General features: G+C 43.0%; 1 protein-coding gene across 8 annotated transcripts in view; it reads right to left on the reverse strand.

The window, feature by feature from the left end:
* The window catches only part of LOC124596463 (zinc finger protein OZF-like), a 170,016-nt gene that overhangs the window by 133,546 nt on the left and 12,641 nt on the right, over positions 1-23,829 (reverse strand). For 6 of the 8 annotated variants that reach the window (XM_047135603.1, XM_047135606.1, XM_047135598.1 and 3 more), the window contains exons 2-3: positions 2,398-2,546; positions 121-203 (exon numbers count right to left, since the gene is read on the reverse strand). In XM_047135603.1, coding sequence (XP_046991559.1) covers positions 121-202 — 82 coding nt within the window. In that variant the 5' untranslated portion in view covers position 203; positions 2,398-2,546. The remainder of the gene's footprint in view (positions 1-120; positions 204-2,397; positions 2,547-23,829) is intronic. The other 2 variants (XM_047135605.1, XM_047135604.1) reach the window with 1 other exon arrangement.

A 23,829-nucleotide genomic window follows, 5' to 3' on the forward strand; every position in this document is an offset into this window, starting at 1 on the left:
ACTAGTCACCCTACAACTGCTTACAGAGTTTGACAATTGCTTATTTCTAAGACAAAGACTTTTCCATCTGCCAGCATGGCATCACAGTGTCAGATCTCTTCAAAATAGCTAATAGCTTACCTGTAATTTCTCCATTTCTCAAAATGTCTTCCAAAATCATTCTTTCCTGTGACCTTCTTGCTTCTGACGTTACGATAGCCATTCTGCAAGTGTGACAAAGAATTAACTAGTATCCTCTAGGAGAATAAGTTGTAATGACATAGAGGGGACAACAAAAGAAACACAACTCTAAAGCTATTGATGTTCTTTCACATGGCACAGAATAGCATGCACACAAAAACAGTCAGATGAACATGAATAGCAGAAGAAGAAGAAACTGTTCTGCATCTATACTTCTTTGACAGCATTTTGCTGCTAAGGAACACAGTGGGGGCAGGGGGGGGGGGGGGCACAAGTACAGTAACAAAAAATAAAATATGATTTCTGACAGAGGACATTCAGTTTGTACATATATCTACATCCAACATCAGTATCACATGTTAGTAGCTGTGCTTGTCACACAGATTGGCACTTTAAATGCTGGGCGAGAACATTTTTGTCACCGATAAGCGGTTGCCAAGGGAACCAGAAGTCGAAACACAAAATTTCTAACTAAGAGACTGTACACCTAGGTCCTGTGATTATGCCAAACCTCTCTGCAATGTTTCACAAAAAAAGAGGACATGTGACACTGTTGATGTGAATTATTACCATCAGTATGCTGTAGGTGTGACTCCACTAGAATAGGTTATGTGCAGTCACTATTATTTCAACCTCTTATTTTATCCATTTTGGTTGGAGAACACCCCAGTTGTTTTCATAAATCACACTCTAGCAATTACTGCTACCAGACACAAGTTTTCTTGAAATGATTTTGTTATACCATTACTAATTTCAGGCACGAGCCCATCGTCAAATGGTAACATTTGTGTCCTAAAATGTAACAATATCTTTGTGATGCATTGTTTAAAAAAGACTGTACATTTGTGCCCAAAAATTTAACACAGTTTTTTGTGATGACATAGTTTTACACTTATATATGCTGTATACATTGTACTTCCATCCTGAAAAGCCCTCCTTTGCATATTACAGGACAGAGGTTTGACTTTTTTTCCAATACAGACTGGTCAATGATCTGATCTAAAAACAAGATGACAGATACATTGTTGTCCACCATCTTGCTTTCAGTTCAGTTCATCGATCAGGGCTACGACACAAATGTAAAAGAAGTCAACACAACCATCTGACAATGGGCTCAGGCCCAAAACTAGTAGCGTGGCTGGTTGGAGTGTTTCTCACAGTGTAATTTCAGTGTCCACCTTACTTTTATTTACTTCATCAACCACTTATACACAAACATAACACAATATTGCTCAAGGACTCACACAGACATTCACAAAGCACCATACCACATTTTGACACACAGGTCAGAGAAAGGCAATGGCGAACCGTCTTGCACTCACCAAGAGAACAATACGGAAGTTCCATGTTGTTGTCATGTACAGTGATAACAGTCAGCTTCAGTCACCTAATCAGGTCCAATCTATTTATAGAAGTAGTACCTCATGATTTATGGGGACATGTTACAGTCTAACAAAATGAGATATTCACTGACATTTGAATAACATGTATGGTTATATGCACACAAAAATTTAAGAACTCCAGCAGAGTCCAAAATAAAGTAAAACAGAAATGAGTCAAACTATATATTACTTAATAGCACCATTCTGCTAGTTATGTCTATGGTATATGTTGATCATTTCTCAATGATTTTCATGTTAGTACATATTTGCTACTGGCTTTGTTACTATTAAAGTATAAATTGATGCTGCCAGAAAGGCAACATTTTTAGTGTTACATGAAGAAGACTATTATAGCCACTGAAAAGCATATGCTTTGTATCATCATGGAGGTCTCATTTGTTCATCAGCAATGCACTAAAAGTTAGTAAGAAGATACATCACTGCGTAGGTTGATTCACTGTTGCCGCAGAAATTAGACTGATTTATGAAGAAGCTATTGCTTCCACACAAAATGTGAAGAGTCTAATATTTTGGAGTTACAGCTACTGTAACTTGCTTTTGAAACAAGTTGAGAGAATCTAAGTTTTGAAATGTAGCCTGTGAAGTTAATTAATTAAATTATTAATTAATTAAAGCAATTCCTACATCAGAAATGAGACAGAAGTAGCTTTTCACAAATTACATACATAACACGAGCTTAAGGTTGAGGTTGGAAACACTATGAACATGAATGTACCCAAAAAGCTCAGGTTCTAATGAATTTAAACTCATAATGGAGAAACATAAAATGTAAAAGGATCACAAACTAAGTATTGAGTACAAATCTGTTCCTTACCTGCACAATGAACTTGAAATGACTCCAAAAGCTGTTCAAAAGTTGAACTCTTTGGTGATGACAAGTACACAAATTGGTCTAGAACAAGGGCAGTGCTAACCAGGGCACTTTTCATCTACAGTAATGCATGTTAGCAAATTCTTCGTTACCTGTAACCAGTAGTAAAACAACTTTAGAAAACTACTGAGAGGGGGGAAAACAAAAGGTTCTGGGTTTTGAGTGTCGATGCGGATATTCCTCACAGGTTATTTGTGGTTACATTAGGTCATGAAAGGCTGTCTTAAATTAATGCCACCACAGCTTCAATATGTTTTTCTATTTCTTGGAATGAAAATTTTTGTGACAGGGTGATATGTAGAGCAGCCCAGGGTCTAGATTGGAAAAGCCAACATATGTGATGCCATGAGGAAATGTTCAACAACTACTATGATGACAGTTACAGTTAACAGTTCAGTTAGCGATTTTGTCTGTACATCAATTGCCATAAGCCAGCCTCCAGAGCTGAATAGTCAGCATATCTCACTGCTAAGCTCAGGCTGTAAGATGAAATACAAGTTTTTAGATTTGAGAAGGAAGAAGAAGAAGAAGAAGAAGAAGAAGAAGAGTGTATATTACAGCAACCCTGTGAGAAACTCCTAAAATTGTACTGGAGGAAGATCTTAAGCACACCCACCATTGGCCACTTTTCCTGGATTCATCTGAAAAACTGAAGGTGGCATATCAAGCTGCAGTTTAAATTTTAGCTGCTTCATATTTAATTCTCTTGATGCAGTGATGAAAGTGTACACTGTTTATTTACCCGTACTCCTTTCTACATTTACTTTTGCTGAACAAGTATTACAGGAAAAACTCAGAGATACAAAAATTTTGTTCACAGGTGAAAACAATGCACTGAATGTCTATAAAATATGAGACAGTTCAAACCCCAGTACAGGCACACTCACGAAAAATCTTGTACAAAACTACTGTTCCAGTCCCAAGAGTACATTGAATGTTTGTTTATGTCGAGTAGGCATCTTTTTTTTATCACACTCTGCACACAGAAAATAGGATATTGGGAAATTCTTGAAAACCTGTGATGTTTGCTGCTGACACTAGTATATTGATAAAGGGCCTAAAAATCCTCCAGGCAGGAGACTAATGGAACAGTCTTACAAATGGTTCACAGCAAACAGTTTAACCATTACTCTTACAAAGACTCGTATTATGCAATTCCAAAGAAATCAACATTACTTACAGATATAAGAAGCAGAGGTTATTGGTAACAAGGATGAAATGTGAAACTCACAGCCATAATACTAGCCAAAAAAGAATTTCCATACATTAGTTTTACACTCTGTAACAGATTGTCATCAAACTCGGATATTCCAAAACAAAGTAAAAGAATAGTTCATTACTGATGTCAACAATTTACCATTATACCTGGGCTAAGGAATATAAGTTCCACATAACTTCAATGTTTACATTAAAGATATCTCAACTTTGCCTATATATGTGGTCTGTGTCAAGTTAAATAAATGCTTTGTTTGATGAACTGGATGTAAACAGCAGCAGGATAGTAGATGGCAAAGACAGCAGCTTTTTTTTAAGTAGCCATCTTATCTCTCAATACACTGTTCATCATTGTACACATATATGATGAAAAATCCAGACCAAATGAAACATACGTCACAGTAAAGGGTGCCAGACAGTTACATCAATACGCAGTGCACTCCTCCGGTGGCAATGCAAGTGTGTAGTCTCACAAGCAATCGTAAAGGTACTCTTTGATAGGACTGTCTCAAGCATCTTGTGCCTTTTGTTGCAGTTCAGCAACAGTTCTTATGGGCCCTGGGGAACATGCAAGTTCCTGCTTCATCATGTCCCTCGTGTGTTCAATTGACGAGAGATCTGTCATCTTGCTGGCCAGGGCAGTAGGTGTATGCCACGAAGATCACATTGTGCCATAGCATCAACGCATTGTTCTTCCAAGAAAGCATTTCACCTTCCTGTCAAAGAAATGACAGTAGTTTGGGACTAAAAGCCTGTGCAATGTAGCAGACACTGGTTACTTTATCCTGCAGAGACACAAAATATGACCAGAAGCTGTAACTTATAGCCCTCCACACGTGAATCCTGGGTACTTGTGTATCATGGGCAAACACACCTTGGGAAAAGCAGCTCACAAGGTCTACATCACACATGTGTACGTCCATCACTACATACAGATAGAACCTATTGTCATCACCGAAGACAACAAAGTGCCATTCCACCCCCCAGTCAAATGTTTCAAGCCATTAGAGAAGCTTTGCTTGGTAGTGTGGTGGTGTCAGTGGCACGTTGGCCAGAGTCACACGTGATGTTAATCCTGCAAAACCAATGCTCCCTAATGACAAAGCAGGTGCAACATGTGCCTGGATATCACCCCCAGACAACATTCAGTCGGCCACTGCTCATCGCACAATTCATCAATCTCGATGTATGTCTGTGTTACGCGATCATCCAGAAACTGGTCCACACATATGGAAATGTTCCACAGACCACTTTTAAAGCAGCAACACGCCACCGATACCCCATGCCTAATGTGCAGCAGTCTGTCAATACATCTGTCCATCCAGCTTCCCACAGGACCACAATGTGATCCTGTTCAAATGACTGAAGTTGTTCGACAACAGTATGTACTCATCATAGGAGAATGGGGTCCTAGAATGAATGTTGCATACACTGTTCACCTCTAAATTCACCACAGTTACAGCTGTAGAGTCAGAGAACAGAGGATGCTCAGACAGGCCTCCCGAGTGCCATTTGATCGCTGATGACTGTGACAAATGAACCACTAACACTACAGTACCTCAGTATCCACATTCATATCTTGTTGTCACTGACTACAGTACTATAGGGGGCTGCATTGTTTCCCTGGCATGTATACACATAGAAATAAAAATCAATTTACACAACTATCAGCTAGAGCAGATTAGCTCTAACCATAATTTGTCATTAGTACACTTTATAGTGGTGGCTTTCAGTGGCTGCTTCAGTCTGTTAATGTGTAACTCTAGTCCTTCCACATCACTACAGGTTGTCCTTCACAGCAGGATTTACAGAAACGATGTGTGAATGAATGAATGCCAATGGGTGATTCATTACTACATACAAGCTATGTGGAGTGAGTAGTACTCCAGTCAACCCAACCAACATGGGTGAATATCGTGCACCTCAAGGGTTCTCTACTACTGCAGCACAACATATCTGCTCACGATTTTGCAGGAGATGTTCAATTTTAGAACTAGTACCAGGATGACCATTTCTTTTCTTCCTTCCTTGTCAAGAGTGTTTTGAATGGTTTGAGGGCATTCTCCATCCATCCTGTACTGATCTTTCCACCTCCATATACTTGTCACCTAAATAAAACTGACAATGTTTTAAATACTGTAGTTTACACAGACTGGCCATACTGCCTTTGGGAAACACACTGACCATTTTGTATTTTCAGCCTCACGTGAGTGACTTGATTCTGAAATATACACTGTTGGCCATTAAAACTGCAATACCATCAAGGCACCATATGTGCAACAATTGTCACACTTGCACGAAACGTACTATGTGCTCATATATGCAAATGATTAGCATTTAATCAAACCACACAAAGAAAGCAAGAGCAATGCCATCTACATTATGTAAGTGTGGAAAAGTTACACAGCAGATTTCTCATTCACAAGTTGAGTGTCAGTCAGTCGTGAGACAACTGTTTCTCTCATCAGAATTCAACAGGCGCACGACTGTGGCCTATCGAGACTGAGGGTTATCTTTTGTGGCTTGGGTCAGCCACAGTGCCTGACTGTTTTGTGAATACAAAAACAAAAGGTTCAGGAGGACCATATTTAGCACTGTGCAGTATCTCTGTGGCCACATGCAACTAGTCTCGAGAGGAGACTGTTTACTAAGGTGTGTCTCAAGCCTAAAGTCAGGAAATGGTCTTGTTTGCAGCAAAATGAATATCTGCACGGACAGTCTGACAACGTCTAGAATGCCAGGGACTGTCAGCAGGATGACCACTGTTGTCTTCTATTAAGGTGGCAGCAGACAAAGGCCCCCAGAGAAAATGTGGGGCACAGAAGTAGTGGCAGTTGTATTTCAGACAATTACAGTTCTGTGAACAGCTTCACAATAGCTGTATCAATGTATGTAGAATTCAAGAAGAATGAATAGGGACAGACTGCATTCAGCATCATCATAAGGGCCTGGCACATGCTGCTACTCGGTACACAACACTACAGCCTCTGGTATGTATTGCCAGTAACTCTTACAGTAGGGATTACATTTCTGATGTGCCGCACCACCTCCACGATGTTCTCATTCCACAACATGATGCAACATTTCATGTGACTTGTCCTGTCCTGACCTACCCTGACATGAAGGGTGTTTGTCTGTTGCCCTGGCCAGCACAGTCTCCATATCTCTCACACAATGAAAACACCTGGTCATGGGTTGCCCAGAGACTGAGACATCACCACTGCCCAGACAGTAAGACGCACAAACTCTGGCAGAGCGTTGACACAGTGTGGATTCACCAGCCACTATGATGGATGAACTCTGACACAGACTTGAAACAGCACAGAGTCACCAGCGACTATTATGGATGAACTCTGGCACAGACTTGAAGCAGCACAGAGTCACCAGCAACTATGATGGAAGAGCTCTAGCACAGAATAGAAGTACCATGGACTCATCAGTGACTATGATGAATGAACTTCAGGTTGACGCATCAAGGACTCTCACCAGCCATTATTATGGTTGAATTCTGGCATGCACTTGAAGCAGCATGGACTCATCAGCCGCTACGATCTGGATCAAGGATGAGGACACTATCCACATTCCTCCAAAACCTCAACACCTTCACCCGTTTTTATTTCACCTGGTCCTCCTCAAAGCAACCAGCCAGCTTCCTCAATGTTGACTTACACCTCAAAGATGGCTACATCAGTACCTCAGTGCATATCATACCAGGGTTGCCACAAGTTTTCCAAGTGAAATTCCCTGATATTTCCCTGATTTCCACACAAGTTTTAGTATTTTTCCTTGACAAATTTTGAGATCTAAGGGTAAGTAAAGACACGAGTTCACAATCAGTCTTTGCAGTTATGTTACAAGAAACACTAGAGCAAACGAGGAAATACGTAAACAAAAACTTGCAAGCAGACAGTGTTTCCTGATGTAAGCAAAACTCATGAGTACTAACATCAACATCTTTTGTAATGAGCTGTTATTTAGATGAAGAAAGCAGACCACTAATGTTATTTTATTTCAATAAAACAAAACACATTTTCTGACAAAAATAAATATTTTCTTGGAGTCACAAGACAGATTTAACATATCTTCATTGATTTTGAAAATAATCTCAGAAAAAAGCAGGCTTCTTGAAAGAAGTGTATAAGAGGGGGAAGACTTATTTAAACCAATACTGTAGGTCACTGACAATAAAATGTTGATTCTACTATGTTCATTATTGTCGGTTATTACTCGCTGTGTTATATCTATTATTTTATAAGTACTGTGTGATTTTTCTTTCAAGAAATGTATGAGTACAAAGTGAAGAAACCAACAGCGACTGACACAATTTTCTTCTTCTTATCGTCCATACTTTCTAATATATAAACTACTTTCAAACTGCTAAAATGTACTAAAATAAATAAAATGCCTATAAAATGTCACACTGTAAAATGTACTTGGGGAGAGAGAGTCACAATTCCTGAAATCCATCGCCCGTGGCATCTGGTCTGCCAAGGAACACCACAGTCCTGGGTCAATGGATAAACCATAAAAATCCACTGCATTATGCCACACACAAACAGACCTGGCCTGCAGGCAGATCGGTGAGATTAGATCCGACAGGCAGGGCTTGCACAAGAGCTTCAGATGGGCAGCCCCAATCCATTAGAGATACCGCAGAAATGGCCTATGGTCTTGGCCTGTCACGGAAATCCGCTGGTGTGGCCAGCTATTCAGGAGTCACAGACAGCATGTTGATAAAATGAGACCATAATGATCAATCCATGCAATAGATAATTTTTTCAAATACTCTGAGAATCAATAATAATGAGGATAGGTAGCAACACTCTGTACAGATGATTGATAAGCCACAGAGAGGTACAAAGAAAACAGAGTCACATTCTCACAACTAAATTTTTGGCCATAGCTTTTCTCAGAAAACGAGAGCATACACACATACATTCAGACACAACTCATGCACACATGACCACCTTCTCTGGCCACAGTGTCTGCAGTCATTGTGAATCAGATCCAAACAAACCATGCCTCATGCCTCCCAGCCTCATGGCGGCAGCTGCTAGGCTAGTGGCAAGAAGTGGTGGCAGCACTGACTACAAGCTGAGGGGCAGTGGTAGGAAGGGAAGAAGCAGTAGTAATGAGGGAGTTGAGAAGCAACACACATACTCAGTCAGAGATGTTGCACAACACCTCAGTAAGCAAACCATTTCATCTACTGGGACAAAAATGAGACTTCTCAGTGTTTTTCTCAAATTTCCCTGATATTTCTCTCAAATTTTTGAAATTCCCTGATTTCCAGAACCTGTGGCAACCCTGCATACTTACCAACCGCCAGCAATACATCTACTTCGACAGCTGCCACCCATTGCACACCATGAAGTCCCTTCCATACAGCCTAGTCACTCATCGCTGTCACATCTGTAGTTTGTTTTGTTTTGTTTTGTTTTGTTTTAGGGTGCAAAAAACAACTGAGGTCATACGCGCCCAAGTCAAAACTATAGAACACAAGCACAGAGATGAGGGAAATGACTATGTGTCAGTCCCAGCAGACAGAATAGGAGACAGCTAAACAAGGCACATGGAAAAAAAGGGCTAAAAAAACAACACCATACAAAAATGGAGATCCAAAACTAAAAATTAAATGGCCATCGCCATATTGTTTCGCCAGATAAAAAGTAAAATGTGGGTGACAGCCTGCATGTCATTTGCTAAAACGGCTAATAAAGCAGACGACAAACCCAAGTTGGAACGTAAACTGGTAGAAAAGGGCAGTCCAGCAGGTAGTGGTGGACAGTTAAAAATTGGGCGCAGCACCACTGAGCAAATGACGATGGCTAAAGAGGTTGTGCCCAATACACAGCCGAGTTGAAAAAATCTCCTTCCAGCAGGAGGGCCAAGAGGAGGTCGTCCAAGGTGCCAAGGAGGCTTAATAAGCCACAGCTTATTCCCGTGAAGGAAGGACCATTGGCGATGCCAATGGGACACCACCTCCTGACAGACAGCAACGCAGACATAATCGAAGGGAATAGAGGTACTCGTGGGCTGAGGCACAAAGACTGCAGCCTTGGCAGCAGCATCAGAAATCTCATTTCCTCACAGACCAACATGACCAGGGACCCACAGGAACATGACATTGGCTTCACCAAGAGTGAACAAGTGACAGTTTTCCAGGAACTGATGCAGTAAGGGATGAGCAGTGATGCAGTAAGGGATGAGCAGTGCACAGCACACAGAGACTTTGGAGGGCGCAGATTGAGTCTGAGCAGAGGACACAATTGAAAAGGCTGTGTCGCCGAAGAGCTCGGATGTAAAAACTGAGGAGATTGCCGGAAGCCGATATTGAAAGACACAGGTGCCAATGACGAAGGCACACCCGACCCCACGGTAAGTCTGAGAGCCATCAGTGTATCCAAAGGTACTAGTACTAAGTTCCACGTGAAACTGAAGGCAATAGACCTGTGCTGGAGTAGTGTCCTTAGGAATCACATGAAGGCCACGGTTAACATGGACCACTTTACGAAGCCAAGATGGTGAAGGGTTCACACCCATAGGGAAAGTTGCAGGTAGCCTGAAGTTAAGTCGCCGTAGCAAGCGGTGAAATCGGACTCCAGGAGGTAACGGAGAAAAGGGAGAAGCCCCATACTGACGATCTAAGGAATCATCAAAGAAGGAGGCGTAGGAAGGGTGGCCATGGATGGTAGACAAATGGCATGTATACCTGCTGAGGAGAAAGTCACGGCAGTAGGACAGGGATAGTTCAGCAGCTTCAGCATACAGACACTCAACCGGGCTGGTGTAAAAGGCACCCATGGCCAAATGGATGCCATGATGATAGATAGTGTTGAGATGGTGTAGAAGGGATAGGCGTGCAGATGCATAAGCAAAGCACCCATAGTCGAGTTTCGAACGGAAAAGGGACCGGTACAAATGGAGGATGGTGGTTCGATCGGCACCCCAAGAAGTACCATTGAGGACACGTAGGACAATGATGGTCTGCGTACAGTGGCATGCCAAGTAAGAGACATGGGAGGACCAAGAGAGTTTCCTATCGAGCATGAACCCCAGGAATTTCATAGTATCAACGGATGGAAGGGCAACAGTCCCAAGATGTAGAGAGGTGGGAGAAACCATTTGTGCCACCAAAAATTCATACTGACGGTTTTGTCAGTGGTAAAGCGAAAGCCATCGGTGATGCTCCAGGAGTGAAGACGATCAAGACAGTGCTCAAAACGCTGCTCAGTAAGACAGGTCCATGGAGAAATGCAATAGATGGCAAAATCATTGACAGAAAGGGAGCTGGAGATACCCGGCGGAAGACAGGCCATTATAGGGTTAATGGGGATGCCAAAGAGGATGACACTCAGGATGGAAGCCTGAGGCATATCATTTTCCTGAATAAAGGTGTCTGACAAGGCAGAACCCACATGCACCTTTAAAACTCGGTATTGTAGAAATGCCCAAAGAAAACAGGGCAGGCACCCACAGAGGCACCACATGTAAAGAGTACAGAGGATACGAGTTCTCCAGCAGCTGCCGTTTGCGTGCCTTCTCCAAATTGAAAAACATGGCCACAGTCTAGGATTTCCACAGAAAACCATTCATGACATGGGTGGACAAAGTAATGAGATGGTCTACTGCAGAATGCTGCACTTGAAATCCACACTGTGCATTCGTGAGTAAATGGTAAGATTTGAGCCACCACACCTGCCAGGCATGAATCATACGTTCCATCATTTTGCAAATGTAGCTGGTAAGAGAGATGGTGTGGTAGCTAGAAGGAAGGATTTTGTCCTTACAGGGCTCAGGTATGGGTATGACGGTGGCTTCACACCAGCGTGCAGGAAATGTGCCCTCAGCCCAGATGTGGTTGTACGTGTTAAGCAGAAAGTGCTTGCCAACAAGAGAGAGGTGCTGCAACATCTGAATGTGGATGGCATCTGGCCCTGGGGTGGAGGAACAGGATGAACTGAGAGCATGATCTAGCTCCCTCATAGTGAAGGCGGCACTGTAGCACTCAAGATTTGGAGAAGAGAAGGGTATCGCCCAAGCCTTTTCTACTCGTTTTTGATGGATGAAGGCAAGGTGATAGTGGGAAGAGCTCGAACTTCCGCAAAATGGCGGCCCAAGGTGTTGGAGATAGCAACAGGATCCACAATGACATCAGCACTTACTGTCAGGCCAGAAATGGGAGAATGGATCTTGGTTCCAGAGTGCCGTTGGAGGTTGGCCCACACAACAGAGGAAGGGGTGGAACTGTTTTAAGAACGCGTGAATGAAATTCAACTAGCTCTTTTGCTATGCTGAAGACATCGACGAGACTTTGCACACATCTGTTTATAATGAATGCAGTTTTCCGGTGTAGGGTGGCAGTTAAAAATGTGGAGAGCATGTCTCTGTGCATGAAGTGCATCGCGACATGCCTCAGTCCACCAAGGGTCTGGAGCACCATGTGGTAAAGAGGAAGTGCGAGGAATGGATCGTTCTTCAGCAGTAAGGATTACGTTGGTGAGATAGTCCACCTGGTCATCACAACTGAGGAAATCTTGTTCTGTAAAGGTCACCAGTAAGGAGTAAAGCTGCCAGTCAGCCTTGGTAAGCTGCCATTTGGCATGCATCTGGATGAGGTAGAAGTCAGCAGACGGAGAGCATACAGAAAATGGCCGCTCTAGTAGGTGTCAGAAAGAACGGACCACTCAAGACGATGGGCAAGATGGGCAGTGCAGAAGGATAGGTCCAACTGGGAGTAGGCGAGTGAGGTGTCAGAAAGGAAAGTGGGTGCATGAGTGTTAAAGCAGAAGAGGTTGAGTTGGTTAAGAATGACAGCCATGAGTGTACCTCTCTGGCAAAGGGGATGATGTGCATTAAAGTCACCAAGTAGCAAAAACGGTGGAGGTAGCTGCCCAGTAAGCTGAAGGAAGTCTGTCCTGGTGACATCAAAAGACGGAGGGCCATAAATGGTACAGAGGGAAGTCAGGTGGGGAAGGACAAGGTACGGCAACAGCTTGAAGATGGATAGTCAGGGAGATTTGTTGACTATGAAGCTCATCCCGTATAAGCAGCATGACGTCCCCATGAGATGGGATGCCGACCTCAGTGGGAAGGTCAAAACGAATTGGTAAGTAATGTGGAAGCTCAAAGCAGTCTTGAGGGTGCAATTTCATTTCCTGAAGGCAGAGTACAAGGGGATGCTGCAATGCTAGAAGCAGCCGTAAACCCTCTTTGTGGGACTGAAGGCCACGAACGTTCCATTGGAGGACAGTCATGAGGAGGAAGAGATTTGGGGATGTCAACTTGCTGGCCACCGAGGGACAGCTGGTGGAGTCACTATTACAGGGCACAGAAGCAGGAGGATCCTGCTCCATGGGGTCCACAGAAGCATCGGCATGCTTGTGTGGTTGGTTGGTGGAGTCCAATGCTGAAAAACGGTTGGTGGTGCGCACCAGCGAGACACAGGCCAGCCAGGCTAAGTTACCACGTGGCAACACCGTCGAGCAGGATCTTCGAGCTGGTGAAGAAGAAGATCGTCTGTCTTTAGCAGACTTCTTCGAGCCCTTCTGGTTGGAGGAGGACTTGGTGTGTTGTTTGGCTGGAGGGACGGAGGCAGTCTTCTCGGGAGTACTTCTGTCCTTTCCTGCCTGCCAGTTGTGTAGTGGGTAGCTTCACCCTTTAGGCGAGAGTTTGACAGTTCGTTGCACAGCGGGATGGGGGGACAGCAATGCTACCTTGACACTGGGCGACTTCACAACCTCAGAGCCAAATTTGAGGTCGCATGTCTGCGTAGCCATTTCCTTCACGGTGTAGAGGAGTAACAAGAACTGAACTCATCAGGTTACCCTCCATTCAGAGGCTGTTGCACACTGTGACCATGATTTTGATTTGTAAATAATAGATTTCATCTATCAGTCGTCCTTTGGAATTTTTATTGGGAGGTCTAGATTTCAGATAGCAACTAGCCATTTTCAATGCACTATGGCTAGTTGCTATCTGAAATCTAGACCTCCCAATAAAAATTCCAAAGGACGACTGAAGCTGAAATCTATTATTTACAAAAGAACTGAACTATAAGTGCCAGACAGGAGAACACAGGATTTTTAACTAGACAGTAACTTGCGAGCTACTGCGTAAGGCACTTACTCCTTCACCCGAATCTCTTGAACAGCTCGCTCATCTTGATACACAGGACAATCCCAGGAGGAGGCGGCGTGGCCACCACTGCAGTTAATACAGCACGGAGAAGGAGACGGACATTCAGAGTTCTATGGGCCACGACACGAACAGGGTATCCGTTGAGAAGTGAGGCAGCAAATAGTAGTTGTGCTTGAGAATGTGAAGCCATCTCCAAAAGCAAAGTGCCATTCCGCAAATAAGAGCAGTGGCATCAATGCCGTTCTGAACAATAAATGGATTGACCATGGCGAAGGACTGACCATCTTCAGTATGTGATACCACAAGGAAGCGCAGTGCAGTGGGAAGGGTCTTCGAATCAGTAGCCCCATTATGTTTGCATTTCCTCACCGTTGATGGAGGGGATGAGTGACTCATTGTGAGGAAATCCCCCATGACTGCCAGTGTCTCCATGGCGCGCTCCTTCCAACTGGGGGCCCCATTCACAAGGGGATGCACCCGCCTTAGGTGATTGCTCACACCTCCCGAACACCTTACGGAGGGAGCAATGGGCAATCTGGGAAGGTTACATCTCACACAATCGCCCCTCGCTGGGCCTTACTTGCACCAGGGGGTACATGTGAACTCTACCTGTTGACCCGGGCCTGGGAATTATGCGTTATCCAGTCACCTTTTATGCATCATATGCGTGGGCCGGCTTTCAGGAGCACACAGAGAGGAAAAAGAAAAAAAGAGTATCCTCAAACACCGAAGTGGGGGAACGAGAGGAGAAGGGAAACAAAGAAAGGAAAAGGGTGCCAAAGTTGAGACTGTTCACAGGCCAGTGACAGAATGCGGAACATTCCCAGTAATACCCCAGACATGTTCCACAAAGGAGGGGAAAAAGAATAGCAATAGGATAGACATGCAGCATGGAAGGGAAAAGTGCTGCAAAGGCTGGAGCCCCATGGTAGCCAAGCACAAACCCACCAAAGAGTGGCAAGCCCCCTGGGAGGGGAGGGGGGCATCTGTAGCAATGAGCAGTCCCTTCCATATATACCAGAGGTCTCACTGATGCTGTCAGAGACCATAATTACCCTTCTAAACTTGTTCAGTAACAGATATGCCGTGCCTTATCCCTTCAGTTACTTACCACCTCCTGAAGTCCCACCATGTGGCCACAAAGGAGCAGTCCAAGGAAGGGTAACCTGTGAAACTAGTCACGTGATCTACATGCTAAACTGCAAGCACTGTGCTGTGTTCTACATGGTCATGACAACCAACAAGCTGTCTGTCCACATGAATGGCTACTGACAAACTGTGGCCAAGAAACAGTTGGATCACCCAGCTGAGCACACTCCCGAAGACAGTATTCATCATTTTAATGATTGTTTCACAGCCCGTGCCATCCGGATCCTTCCTACCGACACCAGCTTTCCTGAATTGTGCAGTCAGGAACTTTCCCTGCAATATCTCCTATGTTTCCATAATCTTCCTGGCCTCAAACTTCATTAGTCATTGTCCTACCTCCACCTACCTCCTTCCTTGTTCCCACTCCAGAACTACATAGTCCGCTATTCCATCAACACACCCACAGACTTTTACTTCTCCTTTTTTGCTGCCCCCCGCCATCCGCTGTCTAACCTTGTGACTGCACCTAGATGTATAACTCTCTCTCCACTTTGTTCCTGCATACTCCCATAAGCAGCACTTTACCATCTCCCACCCCTATCCAGCTATCCCTCCCCCTCCCCACCCCAGCCTCCTCCTTACCTCCACTATCCAGATTTCTTCACCCATCATGCACTTCCGCTTGCCATCTGGTCTCAGCAGCCACATGTGTGAGAGTTGCATTTGTGTGTGTATTTTTTGTCTAATTCAGATGAAGAGCTTACTTGTTTGACAGACTTTTTGTTGTGCCTATACGCAACTCAGAATTGTGTATTTCCTCTTTGTTACACGTTAAGCACACAATCTGTTGACTCCGTGGCCCCGTGATCAACAGCAGGTGTGGTGTGTGGCAGTGCAGGTCACTAAAAGAAATCAGCTGATGGACAGTGCTTGGGAGAGACTCACAATTCCACTGTCAGGATCTCAACAAATATTGTCAAAATGAAAAGAATTAATGTTATATATAAAACATGCTCACTTCTTTATCAGTTCTTGAAGGGTCCACATTAAATCTGTGTGAAGCTGCTGTGAAATTCTTGCATGTGTCTGTGAAGCTGCTTATGTACATCAATACTGTATAGCAACTTAAGCAGTGGATGAAAATTATTCTAGATGTGGATTTTTTTCATATATTAAATTCTTGAATGACACTTCAAAAGTTAAAATTTACTAACCTGTGGTGATTTGTACTAAACACACAAGAAACTAATTACACTGCTATTCATGCAAGAAATAATTACACAAAACAGTTGTATCAGGATTACTAGAAATTGTCATTGTCACAAAGGTCATCATGTCACAGCCACTGGAGTGAAGCTACAAGATTGGTGGAAGACATCGTAAGGTTGATACCAAAAAAAGGGCCATGTGCAGCACTAAAGTGGTTAGGAGAACAATCAGAGCAGTAACACTCGTCAAGATCAGAAAGAGAATGGTCAATTACAAGCTTTCCAACATATGGTGTGATACTTCCCCATGTAGTGTGCCATACATTGAATTTCCAAGTAGGAGAAAAAAGCTCGGGCTGGCGAGGGAGGGGATAGTGTTGGATTAAGGTGTTCATCTCAAGGTGAATAAACATTACAAATGGTGATCGCTGGGTTGTTTGCACTTGCACCACTATTTCTTCCAATGTGGTACAGAGGGGAATCACTGACACCTGTGCGAACCAATATACAGACCCCTCAAGATGCCTGCTAGGGGTCAGTACAATTCTAACAGAACGCATGGTGGGCTTATGGCATTGCAGAATGGTCATCAGTAAAGTGTTTTTCTTTGAGAACAACACAAATAGCAGAAGAGGAGGAAATTCGTTGCTGTAGTTCAGGCACATGACAGTAAGATCCATTACAGTTCCACTGGATCATCATACTGAAAGTATCTTGGTTGGGTGTGAAGGGACGAGAAGGACAGGTCACATCCCAGGACCACTGTCAATGAACATCTGTTCAGAATCCTACAGTATCGGGGGATCTCATGCCTCAGGAGGCACTGTAGTAGCTATCTCTTGAGAAATCTATTTCTCTTCTTTCACAACTTCTGGTAGTCACGATTTTTGTGAGCACTATTCACTGTGGGTGTAGGACAGCCCTGGGACCTACAATCTGTGGCTCCTTCTGCCACTGGCTACTGCAGTTTTCTGGGGATCTTGAGAGGGAGCCCTATCACCAGAGGAGGAAGCTGCACCTCCCGCTGAATCTGGGAAGTGGTTCCCAAAGATGGTGCCACAGGAATTGCAAGAAAAGAGGGTGGTGGTAGATTTGGTTTCAAAAAAGTTGAGGTAGGTAGGGTGATAGCTGCAACTTTAGCATAATTTGTCATCATGTCAATGGGATGATGTGTTCATATTTTTTACTTGCCTCTTAATTTATGACAGGTGGTCACCTGAGTTATAGTGGCTTTTAAAAAAAAAAAATTGGACATACATACAATCCACAGACCAAGGCAGTTCTTCACAAGGATTACCCGTGTGAACTGATCTTCCACAGTATTTGCATTCTGGGTCTGTTGTGCAACAGGCTAATATTTGTGTAAAGTGTAAGAATTGGAAACATCTCATGGGCAGTGGGACACAAGGTTCCACGTCACACCCATAAACCATAACTTCAACTTTTTCTAGGACATTCCCTTCAAATGCTAACACCTGCCTCTGTTCAGTTTTCTTTTGGATGTTTACCATAGCAGACAAAAGTATGCCTTCCCATTCTAGATTATCTGGTAGCTCCTTGTCAGTCTATAACATAAGGTCTCTGTCAAAGGTAATTCTGTGCCATATTAAAAGATTTATGTGGAATTATATTCACTTGTATGTTGCCCAGTCTGAAAGTGCTGGAGATGGTACAGCAGAGTCAACCTTAACTAAAGAGATCCATTTTCCACTTCAGCCAATGAGTCCACTTCTCCAAATTTATCTTCTATTTTTGCACATCAAATAATGGTTTCATCTCCATATGTTTTAGTATACACGAGGTACAGAATAAATTGCTTTGTTTCAGTCTTCTGGCTTGTTCCTCTTCGCATGGGGTGGCCAAACAGTATGTGGAGAACATCTGACAATGTTACAGGAAATTTTCCAGAAATTTGAAATGGCAGGAGCTAAATTGAACTTTAGAAAACCAGAGTTTGGGGGTCAGAAAACCAAATTCTTGGGGCATGTAGTTATGCCAGGAGGTATAAAAGTAGATGAGGAGAAATCAGAGGCATTACAAAGTTTCCTGAAGCCTAATTCCAAGGAAAAACTTATGGGTTTTAATGGCTTGTGCAGTTTCAATCATAGTTTCATAGACAATCAAGTGATAAACAACAAATCCTTGGACTATCTACTTAAGAAAAGACTGTGAGAAAGTATATCAGCAGATTAAAATAGTGTTAATCAACAAGCCAATATCGTCCCACACAATCTTCATGAACCCTTTTATTTAGTCTGGGAGAGATCCAGCTACAGTACAGGAATGCATTTGTAACATATCTAAAAACAAGAGTAGCATGTCGTCTAACGATCACTTTCTGGAGCACAAAGTTGATGACCTACGAACAACAGTAGTCAGTAACAGAGACTGACACATTGACAGTATTATTCAGATTATGAAAGTCTCTTCGGGTTTGCTGCCGGATCCTAAAATCAACTCGATTTTAGGATCCAGCAGCAAACCCGAAGAGACTTTCATGACTTATTACGCCGGGAAAGCCTACGTAATCACATCAAGTACCTCTACGGGGAGGAGATGGTGAAACTTGTACTCAAGTTGATTTTAGGATCCGGCAGCAAACCCGAAGAGACTTTCATGACTTATTACGCCGGGAAAGCCTACGTAATCACATTATTCAGATTAACTAAAGTCGGCTGTTATCCAGCCAGTTGATAATCTCTAGTGGCATCTGACCACCAGGCTTTGTCATTTTCAAAATTAAAATATGACATGGGAGGTTAGCAAGATGGACTTTAACTCTGCAAGAATTTGATTATGAGGTGCAGTACATACCAAGAGAACAGTATTTGGTGCCCAGCAAGCTCTTTTGCTTGCCAGCAAGTCTGTGGAAAACCCAAATACTGATAATGGAAAGCAGGGTAATCCTAATGAAAGGTGTGTCTCATAAAGTAACAGTCTGCAGAACACTGAAAAACATACTCTGCAAACAAAATGCTGACAAATGTGTATCATTTGTGAAAAGGAAGCTTGGATGCGCTGGAAAAGAGCATGAGGGGTATTGTACAGAAGAATGAACTCAGTCGAAGTAGAGTGCAAATTGTGCATATCTGAACATGCTATAGGTGAAGTCACAGTGTACACACACTTTATCTACGAATATTTTGGACCCAAGAAAATCTCAGAAATACTGAGACAAGTCCCCCCCCCCCCCCCCTGTTCAATGTAGGAGCAACACAATTCTTTTAACTATTGAGCTTTTCTTGAAATATGTAAATTTGTATTATTGGATAAGACCCTAGGCAGTAAGACAGATGAATGAATAGAAAAGGGCAACTTCATAAACATATGTACTCAAAAATGAGTTATCAGTGACAACAGAAGCCACTTTATTGTAAGACACAGGCTGGAATTTTCTGAGGACATAGGGTAATGTCAGTGTTTAGTTCATGCTACAGACCTGCCTCAAACCCTGCAGTGTGTGTTGTGAACTGCCCGCACAGCTGACCTCCATAAGCACCAGCTATCACAAGGAGGTGACACGCCAAATCACAGTGGAATGGCTGCAGCAATAGGCAGAGCATGTGCACTAGCCCAAGCGATCTCACTTGTAAGAAGATATTAGAATCTGCTGTTATACTCATCTGTCACTGCATGTGCCAGTGGTTTGAAGTGTTGTGTGGCAAAGAGAAATGTCAGTCTGAGGGCACAGCTTTACTTCCGCCAGTACCTCGCCTCCTACGTTCCAAACTTCACAGAAGCTCTCCTGCGAACCTCGCAGAACTAGCATTCCTGTTTTCTTTCAGCATCCTGATCAAAACCTACCTTGTCTTAATTTACGATGTAAACTGACTACACTTACCATATTTCTTTCTATTTGACAACATGTACACAAATATATACTTATACCTATTTCTTGATATCTCACAAGTCAGTAAACTTGAACACTGATCACACCTTATACATTGTTGTGCCATTCTGTTTATCCTTGCCATATATACTGTTGCCTGTGTACAGATCAGATGTTTTTATAGACATTAAAATGATGAGTTGCACCAAAAATATGAACAATTTGCTGATGATGATGATGAAATATGGATTTGGAAGTTTTCCATCAAAAAGTAAGCCAACAGTGAGCGATTAATCATCTTATTAGCAGAGGGTGGATGTATTGTCATCTTTAGTCAGCAGCATCCATTAGCTAGCTATGTTAACAGTGAGCGATTATTCAGCTTGTTAGCAGAAGGTGGATGTATTGTCATCTTTAGCCAGCAGCATCCATGTTATTTGTACAGTCATTTTTGTTGCCATGAACTTTTTAAAGTGTGTTAGTTTCATTTGAAAAGGCAATACAGCATGGCAAATTTCATTCTAAAAGTGAACAAAATTAAATGCTAAACAGCATGTCTGAGTCTAACTGTTGTTAGGAAGTATGTATAATACAAACTGAATAAACAAAGTAAATAGTCTGAACCGTTATCCTTTTATAGCAACCCTTTCACTTAACTGCACAAAAGAAATTTTTATTTCTTTACTGGTTCCAGGCACATGGCACCCTTCTTTAGACGATTGGGTTCTGAAGAAGGGCACTAGGTACCTGCAACAAGAAACTAAATTTCATTTGTGCAACTGGTTGCTGATTCTTTTCAACAAATACAATTGCAGTTGCTGAAGATGGATTAAGTGTCTTCTACTTAAATTGAAGAACGACTAATTCTTCGCAATGAAAAGAGACACGTTTTCATTTTGGGCAACATGGACAGGCTTTTTATGAAGAGTACTCTCTCTGTGAACCATCTCTTACCCACATCCAATCAGCAGGTATGTTAAGTTATAACCCTCATGCCTTATTTATAGTAACGCAGTCTGCTCTTGTGCAGTACTGAATTGCATGTGCAGTGTTTCATCTAACCTCTGAGGAATCCATTTTCAGAGAACCAGTTATCAATTTACAAGAACATTTTACTTGCATGTTGAAGTGTTGCAGTTCCAACATTAGGCTTGATTACAATACTTATATCAGCAATGAGAAAGATTTCTGCTTCTTGAATATATGATGGCAGATCATTTTTGCATTATCAGAACAAGAGCTGACCCAATATTGATCTCTGTGGTATGCCTATAATGATTATTCCCCTCTCTGAAGTTGATGTTTCATTGTGTACACTCCTTGGGCTCCAAAATGCAACTCTCTGCATCCTTTTAGTTAGATATGATAGAAACCAGTTATCAATAAGGTCTCTAATACAGTATTATTTCAGCTTCTCTACAAGAGTACCGTGCACTGCACAATCAAATGTTTTTGGAATGTCATAGAAAATACAAACAACCCATTCTTCGATTCACAAATCACACTACACAATAATATCGCAAGAGATGCTCTTAAAATCCAAACTGTGAACAGCTAAAGATCTTATTTTGAGAGAGTTGAGTTATTGTTCTTAAACACACAATCATTTCCAGTACCTCCAAAAAGAAAGTTAGCAGTGAGACCAGTCAGTATATGTTAATGTCTGTCTTACTACTTTTATTGTAAATCTGCCTCCATAACTGAGTGGCCAGCACAACTGACTGCCACGCAGAGGACCCAAGTTCGTATAAGGAATGGTACGGGGTGCACTCAGTCTTGTGAGACCAACTGAGGAGCTACGTAAGTGACTAGTGGTGCTTCCAAGGTCAAGAAACCTGATAACAACTGGGCAACCAGAGTGCTGACCACGTCTCTTTCATACCGAATTCAATGATATCACTGGCTGAGGATGACACAGTAGCCAGTCGAGCTGGATTGGGCATCTAGGGCAGAATACAGAACTTCACCCTATTTTTATTGTAAAGGGATCCAACAACAGCATATTTCAGTTTGTCTGGTAATATTCCTTGTGATAGTGATGTGTTGTATATAAAACTGAATATGTTGCATATGTGTGAAGAACTTAAGTTTAATAATTTACTTGAGTTATTATCAACCCTGTGAGAGCTTTTGTGATTCTTAGTTTCTCTGGCACAGTTTAGAGTGATCTGTCTGTCTGTATGTTACTTTTCTGTATGTATGCAGCATCACTGATTAGGAGTTAAGAGGCTGAACAGTAGACATGTGAAGAAAGGCCAGTCCCTGGATTGTGGTCAGGCACTTCACTCCATTGTAGATCTGCAAACTGAAGGTCAAGCAGGAGAGTCCGCAATCTATTTACCCCACTACGTCACCAGAAGCAACTAAAGGGTCATTCACAAAGTTATATCGACCCTTCTGTAGTGCACCTTAACGAATCACTGGTGATTCAGTGTGCAGGGTGTGTTTATTTTCCATCATGAGACAGATGACTGATCCACCCTACAAGAGGCATTCAAAAAGTCCCCTCACAATGCACTTGTCAACACACTGGAGGGGGTGTTGTGTTGCATGCTGATCATCATCTTGGCGAGCTTTACTGTGGGCAACAGCGTCAGTGATGTGAGCGACAATTTCTTAATGTGTATCCGCCTTCACAGTATAAGGATCACCCTTTGCCTAGCCTCATAATAGAAGTCTAATGGGGTTACATCAGGTGATCTGGCAGTCCAGTTAATGGGTCTGCTACAGCCAATCCACCGCTGAGGAAATGTGTTAGTCATATACTGGGATACTTTTGTGGTACAATGAATCAGTGAAGCATCACGTTGCAGGTACATTTGCTGTCATTGCTCTGCAACATCTCCCAAAAGAGCAGGTAGATCATCTACCAGGAAATGTGCATATGCTGTGGCTGTCATGTGATTTGGCACGTACACAGGCCCCCATTACCAGGTCATAAATCATACAACACCAGACATTCACTGAGAACCTAATTTGGAATGTTGTTCCCCTAGTGTCATGTGGGTTCTCCATCAGCCATCTATGAGAACTGCAGGTATTCACGAAACCACTGTGTGTAAATGTACCATCATTTGTAAATTAAGCATACTGCATGAGGCTGCAATAACTTCAAGTTGAACAAATATATTTCAAGGACGACACAATACATGAAACTCACAGATCAAGTAAACAGAGTAAGACGTGTGTACACTTTAACAGTTAAATCATAACTGAGTCCGAGTCTAGCAGCCGCTGGCTGGCCGCTTAGGTGGCGCTGCTACGGCATGGCTGGCAGACAGTGCCGCATGTAGAGGACGCGCGTAACTGCGCGGTGGCACTTTGAAAGATCGGCGAGTCACAACACTTTCCCCCCTTTTGAATTTTCTGCACAGGTCTCGATGGAGGTGGCCTGTAGATTGCTAATGTCCATAGGTGTTGTTTGACTGGCCGTAAAGTCTCGAGGAGGAGGCTTCCCGTACGGACGGAAGTGTCCCCGATGACAACGGGTCGAGATAGCAGAAGACGTGGGGGCTGAATCTGCTGGGGCTCCGTGCACCAATCTGCCCATTGCAGCAAGTCCAGCTGTTATAACAGGAGACATGGGCGATGTGTCCGCATCCATAGGAGAAGGAGGCGAGTAGACTTGCTCCGACAGATGATGGTCATCTGATTCCTGCATGGGCACTTCTCCTGGTGGCGTCAGTTCTTGTGCTGGCACTGATATGATGGTGAGAGGACTGTGTTGTGAGTAACAAGAGATTCCAGTATCCCAAGCATCAGGTAGAGCTGAAGGTGGTGTAGTAACATCCAGAACAGGAGTTGCCGGCACACAAGGTCAAAGCTGGTCCGAATGACACACTGCAACACCTGTGTGTGTCTGGATTTCATACAGGCGTTGGCCACGGTGTCGTA

Source organism: Schistocerca americana, chromosome 2 (genome assembly GCF_021461395.2).
Source record: "Schistocerca americana isolate TAMUIC-IGC-003095 chromosome 2, iqSchAmer2.1, whole genome shotgun sequence".
Lineage (NCBI taxonomy): Eukaryota > Metazoa > Arthropoda > Insecta > Orthoptera > Acrididae > Schistocerca > Schistocerca americana.